General features: G+C 50.9%; 1 protein-coding gene across 1 annotated transcript in view; it reads right to left on the bottom strand.

Moving 5' to 3' along the window:
- Nucleotides 1-3,345, bottom strand: part of SERPINE1 (serpin family E member 1) — a 9,410-nt gene extending 6,065 nt beyond the window's left edge. Inside the window, exons 1-3 of the mRNA XM_003794164.3 lie at nucleotides 3,214-3,345; nucleotides 2,025-2,296; nucleotides 596-829 (exon numbers count right to left, since the gene is read on the bottom strand). Of these exons, the coding sequence (XP_003794212.1) occupies nucleotides 596-829; nucleotides 2,025-2,295 (505 nt within the window). The 5' untranslated portion in view covers nucleotide 2,296; nucleotides 3,214-3,345. The remainder of the gene's footprint in view (nucleotides 1-595; nucleotides 830-2,024; nucleotides 2,297-3,213) is intronic.
- Between the last annotated feature and the right edge of the window lie 16,360 nt (nucleotides 3,346-19,705).

Below are 19,705 nucleotides of genomic sequence, written 5' to 3'. Positions count from 1 at the left end.
TGCCAGTCTGGCTGTATGTGGCCGGCGCCCTACTCACTGAGCTACGGCCGCCACCGGAAATTAGATATACTTTTAAAGCTTTTTAGATAGTTCTCTTTAGCTCCTAGTCCTCAAATGGATGTCTGTTGAAGGGGTCCATTTCCCTTCTCTTCTGCCAATTCAGGGTCTTCTGGTTTCCCGTCAGAGGGCAGAGGGGATTTAAATAAACCCATCTAGCTACTGTCAACCTGTTCCATCTACTCATAGTCTCAGAACATCTTCCAGCTCATCCCACTTTCTTGTTCTGTCATCCATCCAGAGTCAGAGCAGGAAACGTACGTATCTCCCTGACTTTGCCCCCTCACTGCAGTTCTGAGGGCTGTGTGTATATCTTTATAGCTGTTGTTATTAAATCTCACAGGACTTCGTAGGGAAGCCTGAGAGCTCACAAGAAAGCCTGAATATGAAAGCTACTAGCTATTATGCTTTGGTTCTTAAAGCATTTGGCCTTCTGTTCACAGAGAAGAGAAGGGAGAGCTTAAGATGTATGAATTTGTTTCCAGATTCCCTTTCTCTTTGGGCCCTTCAAATGGGCTTCTTTCCCCCTGCTGCTCACCTTTTGTGTGTGTCTTCACCCAGTCGTTGATGATGAATCGGGCTCTCTCCACCTCTGAGAAATCCACCTGCTTGACTGTGGTTCGGAAGAGCCTGAAGAAGTGGGCCATGAAGCCCGGGACCAGCTTCAGATCCCGCTGGGCAAAGATGGCATCGGTTGTGCTGATCTCATCCTTGTTCCATGGCCCTAGGAGCTGTTTGTGTAGGTGCCGGAGGGCAGGGGCCACACCTTTCTCTGTGCCAGAAAGGGAAGAAAGGATACATTGGGCCTATGGTGGACCCAGAGCTCCCAGCTAGGGCAACTTCCTCCATGAGGGGCTCAACCCTGCCTGGATGGATGGGGCTCTTCTGCTGTCCCAGGGCTCTCTGGAAGGAGATTTCATTGCACACTTTAATCTCTTCTCTGCCTCTCTTACTTTTCCTCAAAACTCTCAGGTCTTGACCCTTTCTTTGGGTTGGAATATTTTTCTCTCTCCTTAAGTTATGAACCCTAACTTCTTTCTTTTTCTTTCTTTTTTGAGACAGAGTCTCAAGCTGTCACCCTGAATACAGTGCCATCGTGTGACAGTTCACAACAACCTTAAACTCTTGGGCTTAGGCAATTCTCTTGCCTTAGCCTCCCAGGTAGCTGGGACTAAAGGTGCCCGCCACAATGCCCGGCTAGTTTTTGATTGTAGTTGTCATTGTTGTTTTGGCAGGCCCAGGCTGGATTTGAACCCGCCAGCTCCGGTGTATGTGACTGGCACCCTAGCCATTGAGCTACAGGTACTGAGCCCCTAACTTTTTTCTTATGAGAATGGCTGTGCTAAGCATTTCATGTACATAATTCTATTTAATCTTTGCAGCAGCCACTTTGTGGCAAGTACTTTTTCTTTTTTGAGACAGAGTTTCACTTTGTCACCATTGGTAGAGTGCTGTGGCATCATAATGCACAGCAATCTCAAACTCTTGGGCTCAAGTGATTCTCTTGCCTCAGCTTCCTGAGTAGCTGGAACTACAGGTGCCTGCCACAGCACCCGGCTACTTTTTTAGAGGTGGGGTCTTGCTCTGGCTCAGGATGGTCTCAAACCTGTGAGCTGAGGGCAATCCACCCACCTCGGCCTCCCAGAGTGCTAGTATTACAGGTGTGAGGTACTGTGTCCAGCCTGTGGCAATTATTTATATTATCTTCATTTTATAGATGATAAAACTGAGGTTTAGAGGAGTTAAGACTACATAGTTAGCAAGTGGTAGATCCATAGGCCAGCATCCCCTTAGTGGGTGAGGGGTCAAATGGCACAGGGTGTGGTGGGAGGAAGATGAGGTGGACCCCATAGCATGGCTGTCCATGGGTGGACTTGGCTAAGTCGGAGTCAACTTTTCCTCAGCTTCAGGTTGGTTCCATTACTGTTCTATGAAGACCAGGCCACCCTCTCCACCCCATCTCTCACCCTCAATATTGAATCCCATTGCTGCTTGGATCTGCTGCCGGGTTTCTCCTCCTGTCATCACCTGCAACATGGCCAGAACCGAGGCAACCCCATAGGGTGAGAAAATCACATTGCGGTCCTTGGAGTCTTGTGCCACCTGCTGAAACACCTTCACCCCAAAGTCTGTGGCCAGTCGGGCCTCCCGGGACTGGGGAGGGTACAGGGTGGACACTTCACCAAAGATTAGAGCCAGGCCCAGGGTGAGACAGGCAAGGACTTGAGACATCTGCATCCTAGAGCAAGAGGAAAAATAGCTGATGAGGAAATTGTTCTAGAAGAGTGGTGAGTGGGGAGGGCAGATGGGACCCCTGTCATGAGCTAGGATCCCCTTATTTGCCAGTGTCAGGTGAACATAAGAGTGTGATATGTTTGAGAAACCACAATACATTTAGATTCTGAGCCCTTCCCACTGTCTCAGACTGTGAGACACTGTGTATCCCCAGTGGTCAGCCCACGAGTTATAAGTGTATTTTCCCCATGTCAGAATCTTGGAAACAGCTCCAGTTCATTTCCCTTCCCCTCCAGGGGTTGAAAGACTAAGTTATAATGACATTTTTGATTTGCATGAATCAAAGTCCTCCTATAATGCTTTCCCAATGACCATTTCATCAAGTTAGCAGGCATAGGGTGGGAAAATGGGGTATCTTGGCTGGGCATGATGGGTTACACCTGTAATCCTAGCACTCTGGGAGGCCAAGGTGAGCAGATCACTTGAGCTCACAGGTTCGAGACCAGCCTAAGCTAGAGTAAGATCTCTGTCTCTAAAAACAAAAAAATAGCTGGGCATTGTGGTGGGTACCTGTAGCGCCCAGCTACTTGGGAGGCTGAGGCAAGAGAATCACTTGAGCCCAAGAGTTGAAAGTTGCTGGGAGCTATGACATCATGACACTCTACTGAGAATAATAAAATGAGACTCTATCTCAAAAAAAGAAAGTAGGGTATCTTGCTGGAGAGGGACAGAGTCCTTATTTCTGGGTGAAGGGTTTGTTGGTGGGGGTTACATGACACTGCTTCTTTGTGTCATTGCCAGGGCAGGCTTGACTCAAGTGTGTAGGTCCCCGGGGGGTCATGGATAGAAGAGATTCTGGGGAGGGGTGAGCTTTGCTTTAAGCCCAAGGTAAGAGGCAGAGGAAGTTTGCTTTTCTCCTACCTGAAGTTCCCAAGGGCTCCTTGTGATTGGCAGTATGTCCTGCTGCTGTTGCTGCTGCTGCTGGAGGCTTGTGGAAATTTGGCAGCTGGTAGAGGGGGTGTGGCTCTCTTTCTTGACAGCACTCTTGGCCCAACAGCCAGATACAGCTGTGCTCTTCCTCGGGCTGCTGCGTCCCTTTATACTAGATGTGGACAGGAAGTAGATTAACTCATGTTCCAGTCCCACCCACTTTCTGGCTCTGAAAGTCTGTCTGCACAGCCAGCCGGGCCCCCTTGGCGCCTCCCTCTCCAGGACTTGCTGAGGCGTGTGTGTGCGTGCTGCTCCGCGTGTGTACGTGTGTAAGAGGAATCAGGAACAATTGAGCAAACGCTGATTACCTTGGCCCCAGGGCCTCCTATGATTTTGCTGCCCATGTCCCTCTCTTTGTTAAGTGTCCTGCTAGCTTGACTCCTGCAATGCCGGATGGCCACAAAATGCCCAGTATTCAGGATCACCTTCCCAAATGCTCAGCTTGGACACTCTTTTCTTCTTTTGCCCTCTTTTCCTTTGGGGGAAAGAATAAGGATCCTGCAGACTTTGTAGGCAAGTGCCGTCTGCCCTGCCAACCTCCAGGAGAGAACACCCCTCCCTCCACTTGGCCTCTGCCCAGCAGCCAGAGGGCATGCAGTGTGCCAGGTGTTTGTCTGGGTTTTATCTGTCTGGGACTAGGACCCAGCAGAGGACTCCCAGTCTTTCCCTCATCCCCACTATGTGCCTGCCTGGTTGCCTGTGATGATGTGCAGCTGACTCCCCCACATGTCCAGACTCTCTTGGTGCCCCTGAGGGCTCTCTTTGTGTCAACACCCGTCTGGCTGGGGTTTGAGGTGTGCTGGTGGGGTGGTGGTGGCTGAAAGGGACCAGGGATTACCAAAGTAAAGCCTTGGGGAGGAATTAGGAACCTAATGTGTAAGTTTCGTTTCTTTGAGCTGCTGTTGTGACTCGGGAGACCTCAAAGACACTGGGGGGCTGGAAGTGCGGGAGGAGGGATAGAAGCAGTGTCAATTCATAGTGGGTTTGTGGGCAGGGAGATTAGGAGAAGAAGAGCGATGGATTTTACTGAGGGTGGAAATTGGCCAGTGGTGGGTGAGGGTATAGGAACAGACTAGTGCCTTTAGGGTTTGGGCAGGGGCAAACACCTTGGCCATGGGGCCTGGATGTTGTGGATGGAGGGTTAGCTGGGTGGTGCCAAAGGGATCCTGCAGTGGGGAGATGGTACACTTGACCTTGGGGTCCACATACCATCATGCTCTGTTTGGGGGTTCAGCCGGGTGTGTCCATGGAGACGGCTGATAGCCGAGTCACAGGAAGTTTAAGTGGGTGGTAGTGTCAGGATATCTGTTTTGGATTTTTTCAGTAAACAGACACTAGGGGCAACCACAGCAAAACAGCTTTTCCATGTTTTTCCTCTTTGGCCTTTGTTTTCTCTCTGCTTCTGGGAGTCAGGTGGAGGTGGGGGTACCAGGGAAAAAGGGGAAACCTTGGTTGGAAAGTCCAGCTCACAGACACATTAGAGATCTGTTCCTGGGAACTGCCTCATGTTTATGTCCTTTTCTTTTTCTTGCTTGTGGTTTGGAGTTCCTGAGTGCGGTTAGTGGTAAGAAGCAACTGCCCCTGACCCCTCAGATGGAGAAGACAGAAGTCCAACCCCAAACCCATCTTTTGCCCAAGGCGTTGCCCTCTGCCCTAGGGCTCAGGGGGACACAGGGATCTGGACATCTGATTTGGGAGTGTTACACACCAAGGGCCTGGAGGAGTGGTGGGTCTAGACACAGCTGAAGATGGCTTCCTACATGCTTGGCACCTCTCCAGCCCCTGAATCTGCATCATCTGTCATCCCAGGGGCCATTGTCCCACACCCTGCCGGGCTTCAGCTGTAAAAGCCCTTGCTGTTTTTTGTGGACAGCCTGGGCCTGGTGAGGGCAGTGACTAATTCTGTCCCTGCTCATGGACCTGGTGGATGGTCCCAGAGTGTTCTAAAAAAGACACTCTGCTCTCAAGCGCAGGAGAGAGCAGCGTTACATCCTGGTTGGAGTGGGGGCTGGGGGACAGAAGGTTGACTTACTAATGGGTTTCCTCCCATACTGGAGGGAACTCGTAGGCACATGGAGGGAACTTGTAGGCACATGGAGGGAACTCGTAGGCACATGGTGGGCATGTATTAGAAACTGAGGCAGGCTCGGTGCCTATAGCTCAGTGGCTAGGGCGCCAGCCACATACACTGGAGCTAGCGGGTTTGAACCCAGCCCAGGCCTATCAAACAACAATGACAACTACAACCAAAATATAGCCAGGTGTTGTGGTGGGCATTTGTAGTCCCAGCTACTTGGGAGGCTGAGGCAAGAGAATCACTTAAGCCCAAGAGTTTGAGGTTGCTGTGAGCTGTGATGCTACAGCACTTTACCCAGGGTGACATAGTAAAACTCTGTCTCGAAAAGAAAAAAAAAAGAAACTGAGGCAAAACCATAATGGGGCCCCACACTGGTGTTTCCCTTTGACTCTGAAGACCTGGGGCTGCCTCTGCTCTGGAATCCAGACTCGACAGTGTTCCTTGTTGCTCCTCTCCATGCACGTAGTCCACTAGGGCTCCGCTGCCTTTGGGCTGCCAGCATGGGGTGTGCTGTTTCCCAGTAGCCCTTCCTGAAACACCCTTATCAGAATCTCAACTGACTCATGAGGGTGTCTCTTTCCCCTTTCCCCAAGCCTCAAACAGACTCCCTTGACCCAGGCCTGTCTTTCAAACCTTGCCTCTTTTGTAAAAGGTCAAATGGACAGAGAGTGAAAAGTCCCTGCTGTTGAAATCGGTGGATTTCTGATTTCCAGAGGGTCAGAGATAAGAGAATGAGTTACAGGACTGTGGATTTCTGGGGGAAAGTTCCAGTACTAGCCAACTGGGAAAGATGTCTCCATCTGTCCCTCAGCAGGTGCGCATGACAAGACCAGAGTCATAATTTCCATGACTGTCCACTCCCAGCCCAGTCTCCATGCCCCCGGCTCAGCTGGAGCCTCAGCGCCCACATCTTCCCTCTACCCCTTGACCCCTGCCCTCCTGCCTGCCCTCTTGCCCTCTGCACTTTCTCTTTGTTCTCCCTCAACTAACTGTTTTCTTTTTCACTTTCCCTTTCTCTCCCAGAGCCTCCCTGTTCTGGTTTTCTTCATCAGCCTCCTGCCTCCTGGTCCATCCCCCATCTCCTCTCCTCTGCTGCTTGGGGTCTCTCCCCCATGTTCACACTCTCTCTTTTCCACTCCCTCTGACTCAATCCCTCTTTCCCTTCTACTTTCCAGTGTCCCTTTTACAGTCAAATACTTAGCTTTGGAACCTTCCTGTGGGGAAGGGAGTTACACAGCCTCCCTGGAATGTAGGGCCTGGCCTCCCAATTCTTGGTGATTTCACTGGGAGAACTGGGGGTGGGAGAAGGACAAGGTCCTGCTAACTCATAGCACTATTTCTGGCCTGGTTGCTCTCCAAACAACACAACACCAAAAATAGCCTGTGTTTGGGCTCAGCCGTCTCTGCCCCTCTCTAGGAGTGAGCTGACACAAATGCTGTGTGTCTAGGCTGCTTTTCATTTAACCTCATGGCCCTGGGACAGCCAGACATCAGGGCAGCCTTGGCCTGTCCAGGGCCCCTCCTCAGATTGGACGCAGACCGGACTCCTCTGCCCTGCACCCCCTCCCCCATAAATTCCCATATAATGCTCAAATCTGTGTCACCTCTAACCCTCATGTTACTTGTTTGTCCAAGGTGTTTTCCTCCAATTATATCAAGAGTTTCAGAGCAGGGAGGGCTCTAAGGTTCATTTAACCTAGTGTCTTTAATTGTGCTTAAGGCCACACAGTGACTATACCATAAATGGGAGAATAGTGGTCATCAGATCACACAGGCCTGGCCTCTGGTCAGGGAACTGACACTTGTTGACCCTGTGACTAGGCAAAACTTGACCTTTTAGAACCCCCATTTTCTGTGCATTCTTTTTTTTTGGCCGGGGCTGGGTTTGAACCCGCCACCTATGGTATATGGGGCCAGCACCCTCTTCCTTTGAGCCACAGGTGCCTGCCTCCATTTTCTTTCTTTTTTTTTTTTTTTTTTTGAGACAGAGCCTCAAGCTGTCCCCCTGGGCAGAGTGCCATGGCATTACAGCTCACAGCAACCTCCAAGTCCTGGGCTCAAGCGAGTCTCCTGCCTCCGCCTCCCAAGTAGCTGGGACCACAGGCGCCCGCCACAATGCCTGGCTATTTTTTGGTTGCAGCCGTCATTGTTGTTTGGCGGGTCCGGGCTGGGGATTCGAACCCGCCTCCTTAGGTGTACGTGGCTGGCGCCTTAGCCGGTTGAGCTATAGGCGCCGAGCCCCTGCCTCCATTTTCTTTCTGTCTTTACATTTTAGACTATGATTGAAGGGCTATGGCCTCAGTTTACTTACTTATAAAAGGCAGATAATGGTTCCCATCCTTTAGGGCTGGGGTGAGGATGACATGCAGTATCATCTGTCAAATGTCCGGCACATTCTAGGCTCTCAGTAAGTGGCAGCTGCTTTAGGTGGGCGGCAGAGGCAGGAACCCAGATGACCTGAGCTGTTCATTTCCATATAACAGGAGCTCCTCGAGGGAAGGATGTATTACATGTTCATTTTTCTTTCTCTTAGCATTTAGCAAGTGTGGACACTAAATGACTTAGAAGTGAACTGGCCAGTTACCCAAGAGGACGCTGCTAGGCCTTGGTATCCGAATAGAACCAGAGCCTCTGGCTTTTATACTCCTGACAAACTCACACCAGCCAGTTCTCAGGTTTTAGATCCCAGGAAAGCATTCCTCTCTGGGCTGTGGGCTCATGTGTAGACCCTGCTGACTTTCCACTGGCGTCCTGATCCCTTGAGTGTGTTGGGAAGTGGGGTACTTTTCTTATCACTAGGTGACAATGGAACTGAGCTTGATGTGCTCTTCTAGGCCAAGCCCCTCTGGGCAATTCTCTGCCACCCCCATGTCCCATCTCTTCTTGATTTCTTATGACACCCTCTGCCACTTTGGTGAAATACATTTGTGTACTCCTTTGTCTTGCTGTTATTCCTATACTTAAATATATATATGTGGCTGTTGTCATGTCTTATTCATCTTTATTTCCTAAGGGCATTTGGTGCTGGGCTTCTCATGGTGTCAGTGTGCAATGAGCACAAATGTTCTCGAATGTTCTTATATCTATCAGGCAAGATTAACTTCCTGGGGCCCAGTGTGGGCCACCAAGAGGTAGTTCAAATGGCAGTGGGTGGTAGAGCACAGGTTTCTGGGGTAATTGTGACCATGGAGCCAATAGCATCAGCCAGATGAGGCTGTGCAGGCCCCAAGGGCATATCCAAGCCATCTGGCCAGATTCCATCCCTCCATCCACTTCTCTTTCCTCACATTTCTGGCTAGTCTGACTCTGATTCACTTTCATTCATTTACCAGAACGTGTTCCTCATTCTCTGCATTCCAAAGTCTCCCTTTATGTCTTTCTGTGGACACATCCTGCTTTATTTTACCCTGGCTGTTGGGTGGATCTTGGCTTCTCCAAAATGGCCAGATACTCACTGACAGTCAGTGTCCAGCACAGAGAAATAGCAACTTCTCCCTTCCCCGAAGGAATGTACATACTTACTGAGGCAGAAGATCAATGTACATGAAATAATTAGATAGAAAATAAAACTGTCTGCATGTAATTTGTAAGACTTAGGGAGAGCAGGGCATTCGTGTGGACTTGAATGTGGGGGAAAGGCTTCTAGAAGAAGTAAGGCTGGTGCTGTTTTTTTTTTTTTGAGATAGAGTCTTACTATATCATCCTTGGTAGAGTGCTGTGGCATCACAACTCACAGCAACCTCTAACTCTAGGCTTAAGTGATTCTCTTGCCTCAGAGTGATTCTCTTACCTCCTCCCAAGTAGCTAGGACTACAGGCACCTGCCACAATTCTCAGCTATTTTTGCTGTTGTTGTAGTTGTTATTGTTGTTTGGCACGCCCAGGCTGGATTTGAACCCACCAAACCTGCCAGCTCTGGTGTATGTGGCCGTCGCCCTAGCCGCTGAGCTACAGGCGCCAAGACTGGTCCTGGGTTTTGAGGGAGGAACAGGGTGGCCTCAGCAGAGGAACCGGAGGGCAGCACGGATGGAGTGGGCCCAGGAGGCACCTCCAGGGAGCAATCTCCCCAATTCCAGCTTGCTTTTGTGAACTTTCATGTTGTGGGTCTCTACTCTCTCCCTGACCATCTCCTGGAAATAGATGTTCTTGTTCTTGTCGAGATCCTGGCTCTAGACATGAATATTTTACTGAACTCCCTTAGAGCTGGGCAGACTTCCAAAGAGACGGTGACCTCAGGTCAGTGGGGGGCCTTGGACTCCAGATGAAGAAGCCTGCATGATACAGTACAGATGGAATTTGCCACAGGGGTGCCAGGGACTCCCGACTCACCGTTCCTTTCCTCCCAGCTTCCTCCCCTTCCTCCCTGCATAGGAGCCGGCCTCTTGCCTGTCTTCTCATCTGACTCACACTGGGCCCCCTCTGCTGTCCTCACCACTGCAGTACAGTTGGGCTGCTGGCTTGCTTGGATATGCATGGGCCCAGAGCTCTTCTGTGCCTTCATTTGTTTCTGGGCTGTAAGGGCTGGGAGAGCAATGAGACCCACCCTGGGAGCCATAGGGTGGCTGCCTCCCCTCTTCCTCCAACACAGCCAACTAGAGCGTGGAGCAATATCTTAGGGTCTTTCCTGGGATGGGTTTCATGGGACCTTCAGAATGCTTGGGGTGAACACTATCTTTGTCTTCAGGGGCTGGCGCTGTAGGTGCCACCCAGAGCAGCCACTGTTACCCTCAGGCAGCTGCACACCACATGGGAAGACTTTCTTGACTCCCCATACCTGGCTTCCTCCAGCGTTTCTGTGCCCGCTTTCTCCTCCAGAGCACCCAAATGCTCCTTGCCACTGCCCTACCACCTATGTGGCCCTTGGAGTTCTGCTTTTGCCCTTAGTATCCTCCTTGCCTGCTTTTCCTGACCTCAGGTAACCCACCCTGATTGGACCCCCACCACCAAGAGATGACACTCCCCTCCTACTAAGTTCTCAATTCATCCTGGTGACTTGAACCCGATGTGCTTGCTCTGGACACAAGATTCTGCAGTGGGCATCTGGGTGGTCACAAATAAGTCATTTATCTTTTTAGACCCCCAGTCTCCTTTCATAGACATCTTGAGGCTGAACAAGATGCTTCCTAAGAAAGAGGCAGATGTCACTAGCCCCCACACAGCAGAAACCTCTGGAGAGCTCCCTTTGCTCCCCTGAGCCTTAGTTTTCTCTCCGCGAAGTGGGGATAAAGATGCCACTTCCATCACAGTGTTTTTAGGACCTCTAATGATGGCATAAACGGAATGACCAACTCTGTTATCCATAGAAAGTGGTCTGCAGGTTGAAGTTGAGTTTTAAATATATATATTTATTTTTTTTTTTTTTTTTTTTTTTTTTTTTAAAGGCAGAGTCTTACTTTGTTGCCCTCGGTAGAGTGCCATAGTGTCATAGCTCACAGCAACCTCAAACTCTGGGGCTCAAGTAATTCTCTTGCCTCAGCCTCCCAAGTAGCTGGAACTACAGGTACCTGCTACAATGCCTGGCTATTTTTAGAGACGAGGTCTCGCTCTTGCTCAGACTGGTCTCAAACTGGTTAGCTTAGGCAATCTACCTAGGAGCCTAGCGTGAGCCACCCTGTCTGGCCTAATGTTTTTCTTTTTTTTTTTTTGGAATGTGTCTTCTCTCGAGCCTGTTGGTTTCTAGAGGGTAGAGCTTGGGACTCCTGCACTAGAGGGGAGAGAGGTTAACCAGTCATATCCTGAGGTGAGGAAACCCCAGAAATGCAGCACGTGTGACCAGGCCCCCCTCATGTGGGGCAAGGAAGGCCAGAAAGGGTCTGGCACTGGCATGGAAGGACCTGGCTTCTTACAGAGGAGGAGGCCCAACTAGGGCATTATTAATTAAGAACTTCCATCCAAAGCCAACCCTCCTTGTTGGCAATCCTGCTTTCCCCCCTAGTCCCAGGGCCTGAAAATTATAACACAGTCCCCCTCCTAGAAGGCTCTGCTGTGTCCCTGCTGAATCCCCCCAGCTGTGTCAGGAACTAACAGGACTATGTGAGTAAGGGCTGATTCGAGCAGGGGCAGGACGAGTAACTGTTATTCATGTTGCAGCACTGGCCATGGAGGTGGGGGGGGGCGCTGGTGGAGGGGGCTGGAGGCGTTGATGGGAGGGGAGCTGAGGTGGCAAATATGAGGCAGCTCTGACCTGACAAAGGGGCCTCTTCTGCTTGGGGGCTGGGAGGGCAGGCTGACCTGGGTGCATTTGACATGCCAGGAATCTAACTTTCACTCTTTTCTGGAATTGGCACCTGGGCTAGGGTCTGGGATAGGTGAGGAGAGGCCTGAGCCATCCCCGCATCTTCTCTTTCTTCCCCATCTTGTGAAACCCGACAGGGAATGCCATGGGCAGGGGAGTTGGCACAGGTGCTGGGCAGACCCATCTCCTGGCAATGATGACATTGGAGATTGGTCTTGCAGCCTGTCGATCTGAGCTTGTGGCCCTCCTCTTGAGCCAAGAGGGTGTTGCACCAAGCCAAATTGAGGGATATCAATTTGGGAGTATGACATTTAAGGTTGTAGGGTGTGTCCCCATCTGTGTGGAACTTCCTTATGTGTCTAGCCAGGCTTGCTCTCTGGGGTCACTCTGCAGACGGGAAGGCTTGCCACCCAAGGTGGACACACTATCCATGGTGGACACACTGCCCATGGTGGACACGTTGCCCATGGGGATACCCTAGCTCATGGTGGACATATGCCTACGGTGGACATGTCCATGGTGGACATGTCACAGGTTTCTGCAGAAGAGGCCCTGGGGCCCTGACTGAAGAGGAACTTTGACTTCCTCTTTCTGCTCCAACCCTCTGTTGTCCTTAGCCTCTGTCCTCTTCACGAATGGTCAGGTTCCTGGCTGGTGGCCAGCCCTGTCTGGACAAGAGGAAACCGGGATGTGAGGAGCAGAACCCTGAGTCCTCAAGAGCAGAAATTCCACCGGAAAGGAAACAATGTGCAGCGGACAGAGTCACCCCTCAGAGAACAAGGGGCAAGGGAAGGGACAGGGCCTTCCTGCCCCGGCAGGGTAAACAACTCCAGTCCTGGTAAAGGCCCCACCATCCATTGTCTTCCAGCCATGGATACTGGAGTGCGTGGCTGGAGCGCATGGCAAGGCACCTGCTTTGTTTGTTTTTTTTTTTGAGACAGAGTCTCATTATGTCACCCTCGGGCATCACAGCTCACAGAAACCTCAAACTCTTTGGTTTAAGCGATTCTCTTGCCTCAACCTCCCACGTAGCTGGGACTACAGGGGCCCACCACAACTCCCGGCTATTTTGTTGTTGTTGTCATTGTTTAGCAGGCCGGGGCCGGGTTCAAACCCGCTAGCCCTAGTACCTGTGGCCAGTGCCCTAACCACTGAGCTATGGGTGCCATACTGGGTTACCTGCTTTGGACCAACAGGAAGAAGTGGTGCCCTGCATCCTCTTCTGGAATCCATCTGCCTTGGAAGGCAGAGGAACTGCTATAGGGAGAAATATGGTCCACTGCCAAGGACAGCAGGATCAGGGCAGAACTGAGGGAGCGTCTGGAGAACAAAGCCCCAGCTGTGTCTGATGCTGGGATGGCCATAGCCTTTGATGGGCACACAGCTGCTAGAAACCAAATAAGATGGTTCTAGGTTTTAGGGGAGGTTTTCAGGTGCTGGAGCTTGCAGAGAGCTCCACTGGGGGCAAAAGAGGCCAGCCCAGAGCCACCAATCTCTGACCAGAGGGGAAATCAACTTCCTCCTTCAAGGCCCAAACCAGGCTAACCTTTGGCAGAGCAGGAATGAGGCAGATTACAAGGCTGGAAAAGAAACCTACATCCAGAAGGGACAGAAAAAATGCCCCAATAAGCTACAGTTCCCCTAGGATGCCTGTCCCTGTCTCCCATGCGGGCAAGGCCGGAGGAAGTGTGGATGCCGAGCATCTGCAGACTTGTGCCCATCAAAGATGGATCTGTGGGTGCCCCTGTTATTTGTTTAGGTGGCTTCCAATATGCAAATCCATTTGTGTTCAAGGTTTCGGGGCCTGTTTTCCTTTTCTTTGGAGTTTTAGAAGTTTCCTCCCCAAACTGCAGCAACAATGAGAGCTGGGACATGTAGAGCAGCTGCTGTCTGCCAGGCCCTGTTCTGGTTTTCATTTTCATACTACCTAATGCCTGGTATCCCCATCCTGCTCAAGGTCACTCAGCTCAGACAGGGACTTGCCCTGCAGCTCCACCTCTCAGCCAGACCCCATCCTGTTTCTCAGTGCCTCAGCTGTCCCCCAACTCCTAACCCAGGATGGGCCCAGGGTCTTCACTCTATGTTCCCCATGTTACAACCAGATCCCACTGAATCCCACTTGCTTTTCCTTGTTTTTGAAAGCTTTCTTTTATTATTTCAGAATATTATGGGGATACAAATGCAGTGGTCCTAACCCCAATTACACATTAGACTTACCCAGTAGCTTTAGAAAAACCTGAATCCCAGGCCCATCTCTCTGATGATTAGAATCTCAGTAGTGGGGTACAGGATTTGTTTTTGGTTTTCAATTATTTAGCTCTTCAGATATCTCTAGGATTGAGACTAGGCCTTAGCTCATCTGATGAGTGTAGGGAATTTCAGTTATCTGCTCTGCAATTTCTAATATGCAAATTGGAGTCCTCTTATTATGCTAGAAGGAGCCACCTGAGGGCTCCACATCATGGAGGCTGGGTCACTCCGTGTCAGGGAGCTATAGCCTAGGGAGTGGGGGGTTTGCCCAATGACCAATTTTTTTTTTGAGACAGTCTCACCTGTTGCCCTTAGAGTACTGTGGAATTGTCGTTCACAGCAACCCCAAACTCTTGGGCTCAAGTGATCTTCTTGCCTCAGCCTCCTGAGTAGCTGGGACTACAGGTGCCCACCACAGCACCCAGCTAATTTTAGAGACAGGGGTCTTGCTTTTGCTTAGGTTGGTCTCAAACTCGTGAGGCCAAGCTATCCACCTGCCTTGGCCTCCCAGAGTGCTGGGATTATCGGGGTGAGCCACTGTACCCGGCCTTTTTCTGAGCAGTTTTTTTCTGCTTTTCCTGAGCAGTTTTCTTCCCCTCTCATTTGCCCTATTCATGTCCATGGACTTGGGACTAGACTGTGGGATAAGTGGAGAAGAGAGGTAGAGGAGGGAGGTGGAGAGGGAGAGAGATGTTCAGATACTGGTGTGGGAAGCTGGGGGGGGGGTGTCTCTTCACCCTCAGGGCTACAGGCTGAGATCGGCATCAGATACCTTGAAGAGCTACCAGTAAAATGCTCAGGAGGGTCCTTGAAGGAGGTGGCCTGGGAGACAGATCTTGAAGAATTCTTGTCATTAGCATAATTGTCATCTGCTAGTAGTTGTGTCATTAGCATAGTTGTCATCTGCTTTCAACCACCCAGGGCATAGAAAGATGTTGGGGCTGGAAATATGACTTTTGCCCTGGACTTTGGATGCTGTTTGGTAGAAAGACAGCCATTTATTACACAGATAAGAAAGTTCCAAGGATATTTATGCCAAAGTCCTCCTGAGGACAAGTGAGATCAAGAATCCAGCCAAGGGAATGTGAGAGGTCTTCGGCAGGTGAGGAAGGTCCATGGGCCTTGGCACAGGGCAGAGGGCCTGGGGCGGTGGTGGTAGCAGAGGACATCTCAGCCTGGAGGAGCAGAGTTGTACGCAGGAACTGGATAAAAGGTCTTGGAAGTAGGGATCCTTAAGGGCAGGCCAGGGGATTTGCTCTGTGTGTGGGAATCTGGAAGAGCCATCCTGATCCCTGCTCCGACCTGCTCTCTTAGTCACACCTGTGCTGGGTGCTCCCTCCCCTGCAGCTCTGGGGCAGTGATGAGGCCCCCGTTATTCACAGCCTGGACCGACAGCTGGCTCCCCAGGGCACACTTGCAGGGTGCAGCCTGGGCTGCCAGCTCACTGCTGTGTGAGGCTGGCCCCAGACCCAGACAGCCTGGGTCGTGTCAGGGTCGGCAGACACTTGGGGCCCTGAAGGCACAGACCTCTTCTTCCTCCAGAGCACTTCAGAGGGGACACCAGTGGAATTAGAAAGAAACCAAAAGATGGGCTTTGGGGTCTGGGAAATTTGGGAGCCCCCTCACCATATCTCATTCTGAGCTCCTGCCTTAGACTAGAGTGAAAAGAAACCATTCAGCTTTGGTTGTATTAAGTATCTTGTCCCTGAACCTAACTCCCAGGACTGGGCTCAAGGGACCTCATTCTGAAGTCCTCATTCTTTTAGGAAATGGTGTGCCACACTACATTTGTCCTTGTCTGCCCTTGGTAACAGCTCCCTCAGGGAGACAGGGGTATAGGAAGGAGGCCAGGGTTGAGCCCCATGGAAAGCCCCAGACTCAGGAACTCCCCGCTGGCATTTCTGAGAATACTGAGGGGCTTGCATGTGAGAGGTTGTGTTATGTCTAGAACCCCGGACTGGCTTTCCGGGCTGAATCAGGAGTATGACTGGAGTCCTGCAGCAGGTGGAAGGCAGCAGAGCTATCCTTCCTGGCCTGGGTGGGGTTGGGCTTCCTGGTCCCTCTCTCTGGCCTTCCTGCCCAGTGGACTGTTAGTTTCCTTGCTGGATGAATAGGAGTGTGTTTGTGTGTGATGGGTACTTGCCAGGGCTATGTTAGTTGTAGGGCTTCCCCAGGGTTCCCTGAGTTTCTCAACAAGCCCACGCTTCCTATGGGAAGATCCGTAGGAGTGGTGTGAGCAAGAGGAAACTGGGAAGGCATCCATAAACGATTCACCACATCTGTCCCCCATTACACCATCTGAGGTTTGGTTTCCCATCCACCTTTTGGAGTTAGGCAGGTTCACCTGCTCTCTCCTCCTTCCACTTCTCCTTCTGTGGGGGGTCCTCTCAGTCATTGCCTCCTACACACACGCACCCCTGGAATCTTCCACCTCCTCTGCTGTCCATGGGGCCTCCCAAGATCTGGCCACTTAGATCTCCCACCCTTTCCCCAAAGCCACCCTTCGCTGTCTCTCCTTTGAACTTGAAAGTTCTTCCAATGGGACCCACACTGGTTGCTCTAAGACTGAAGCACCTGCATTTATTCTGTGTACCCTGCTGAACGGTAAGCAATTTAGTGGTAGGAACTCTTTGTGTCTGCATTTTCCTCCTGCTTTCCTTAATCCTGCACCTCATTTGCTGTCTTGGGCCCTTCAACATTGCCTTCAGAGAATTCAATTAGGAAGAAACTCAGTTTAGGAGAGGATATTAGCCCTCTAGAAATTACCTAGGAGACTGTCTGTCTATAATATCCCAAATACAATTAAATAGACCTGGGTGAAGCCTCAGAGGAGCTGATAAGATTGTGATGCAACTTAGTGGGGTAGCTGCATCATCCTCATCCGAAGGAGAATGCCAGCTCAAGGAGTAAGTTCTGCAGGCCTTTGGAAGGGGGGAGAGACCAAATTTAGTGCTTGGTTTCCAGGCTGTCCAGGAGAGTTGGTGCCCTGTCCCCAAAACATCAGTGGTCAGGCCATGGGAGCTGTGTGTCCCGAGGTTGAGGAGGATGTCTCAGGGTGTCATTGGTAGACAACAATAACCATTAGGACCATCCAATACCCTGCCCTGGCCTTGTTCTGATTCTATACTCAGTAATTCTCCTGAAGCCCCTAGAAGAGAAGTGTCTGTCGGGGCCTCTGGGGACTGTGGTTCTGTCTCCAAATTAATAAGCTACGATTCTGGTTCCATAGACTGTTTTTTGTGCGACCAGGACCATTTCCTCTCAGATGGCTCCTATGGTGCACACACTGTGTCCTCCTATGGAGGCCGGTTTACAGGATTGTGATGAAATCACCACAAGAAAGCTACTTCATGTGGGTGACCAGCGACACCCCACCCACCCACCAGGGGGACCCATCTTCTCCCTACATTTTTGCACTTGCTATTTGTATTGGTTACTTAGAGGCAGGGCCCAATAAACACTGTCTGCATGGTGGGCTGATTGATGGATGCATAAGGTGGAAGGAAGACAGCCCAGCCCAGGGATTTTGTCTTCCAAAAGGATAGGGAGAAGGGAGAGGTCCCCAGGGGCCCAGGGAGGAATGAATAAGTGAGTGTTGGCTGAATAGCTCCTGTGTGCAAGGCACTGGCTGAGTGTGTTTACGTCCTTAATCTCATTTATTTATCCTAGGAGCTCTGTGGTGTGTCTCAGTGTGTTCGCCTTATAGATGAAGAGCGGAAGTTCACCCATTTGGTAAGAGGTAGAGCTGGGCTTAAATGCAGCTCTTCTCACTCTGAATCCCCTTCTTGGAGAGAAAGCAGGAAGGACCTGAGAGGGGGGAGGATGTGCCTTCTGTACTAGGACAGGGGGGTGCTGGAGTGAAGATGGAACAGGGCATGGAGTTGTTTGTGATTCTTGCCCTCACCCAGCATTTGCCTGTGGGAGAGACTTGGCAGCTGTGGTCCTTGGCTGGAAATTAAATGATAGGAAATGAGCTTTTGGGAAATTCCAGTCTTGATCTTTTGATGAGACAGGAGTTGGCATGGTGCCCCTCCTGGGAACACCCTGACAGACCACAGAGATAAACCCCTTTCTCTCATCTTAACACCAACGAAGATCCCCTTCCTCAGCCATGTTCAGGAGCCCGTGCATGAGGTACTACAGAGCTTTCTCCAGCACCTGGATCCCAGCTGCCATGTGGCTGGAGATGGGGACATGCACACCAGGGTCTGCGTGCCTATCCCTGTCATTGATGTTCTTGGGTCTCTGTTCTTTCCTCCAGGGATTGTACAGGAGCAAGTCGTTGGGCAGAGGCCACAGCCATAGGGTCAGCCTGGGCAGACTCTTCAGCACACCCTGGTGAGGGCTACACGTGAGACTGTCCTGGGAAGCCACACCCTGTTTAATCACCTCTGGCCAATATTTTTCTCTGTCTTCCTCCCCATCAACTTCCCACATGACCCTGTCCCATCCCCCAAATATATTTCTGTCCTGAGGTGCAGCTCCCCTCAGCTGAGATTTTAGTCCTGGTGGGAGAAGAGTTGTCAGAGGTGTGGGGCAGCGGGGGGATTGGGGAACCAGTCGGGAGGAGTGGGGTGCCTGGCTTCAACTGCCCCCAGGCTGTGAGGAGGGACTCTCTGCTCTCCACCTGCAGAACTGGGGTGTGTGTGCATTGTCCCCTAATACTTCCTTGCTGCCCGCCATCCCAGACAGCATGGGAGGCTCCCAGGACCAAGTGCAGGGTATGACTACTCCCCAGATCACTTTTCTGTGGGCTTCCTGCTGCCTGGAGCTGAGTTAAAGCCTAGGGGAGGACCTGCCCAGCCCAGAACTTCAGTGCTCCCCACAGGAACAGGCTCCTGTCAAAACCAGTTCTTCAGGTCAAGGGCAAAGAGAACCCAACCCCTCCCCCAAGCCTCAGGCCAACTTGAACCCGGGTTCCCTCCTCTCAAGGGGTGGCAAAAAATCTACTAGGCTGGCCACAGGGGCCTGGCCTCTGCCCAGCTACTTGTCAGAGACTGGTGACCCCTGCAAGCGTTGCATGATCTCTCTAGCCTCACTTTCTTCATCTTTAAAACAGGAATGAAAGTGATCCCTCCATCACAGAACTGCTGAAAGGATGAAAAGAGAATCTATGCAGTGTGCAAAACCAGCCCAGAGTAAATGCTCAGTGGGTCCCACCATGCATTTGTTCATTGATTCAGTGCATTCATTCACTCCCACAGTGTCCACTGTGGCTCAGCTACTGTCCTAAGGGCTTAGGATCCATCAGTGCACAAAACAAAGTCCTCTGTCCTCATGATCAAACGTGAAGGGGGGAGGGGAGACAAACAATAAGGTAGACTAAAATAATGGATCGATCAGGCATGTTAGAAGCGTAAAGCACTGTGGAAAAAGAAGCAGCTCAGCAAGGCAAGGTTATTTTCTTTTTATAGATTTTGGATATCTTCACTCTTACTCACACCTTCCTTTCAAGGAAAAGGTATGGTATAAACCTCTCTTGCTCCAGAACCTCACCCCATAGACAGAGTTGCCAATTCCACCCAAGTTTGTGTACAATTTGGATGAAGATGACTAGGTTTAGGATAAATTTGCTTGCTTGTTCTTTCTCTCTCTCTTTTTTTTTTTTTTGAGACAGAGTCTCACTGTTGCTGTAGCATCATCATAGCTCACTGCAACTTCAAACACTTAGGCTCAAGCAATCCTCCTGCCTCAGCCTCCCAAGTGCTGGGACTACAGGTATCTACCACCATGCTAAGCTAATTTTTCCTATTTTTAGTAGAGATGAGGGTTTCCCTCTTGCTCAGGATGTTCTCAAACTCCTGAGCTCCGGCAATCCACCCACCTCGGCCTCCCAGAGTACTAGGATTACAGGCGTGAGCC

The sequence above is a fragment of the Otolemur garnettii genome, unplaced genomic scaffold (assembly GCF_000181295.1).
Source record: "Otolemur garnettii isolate 467f Iridium unplaced genomic scaffold, OtoGar3 scaffold00077, whole genome shotgun sequence".
Taxonomy (NCBI): Eukaryota; Metazoa; Chordata; class Mammalia; order Primates; family Galagidae; genus Otolemur; species Otolemur garnettii.
This window is presented reverse-complemented; position numbering and strand designations above follow the sequence as displayed.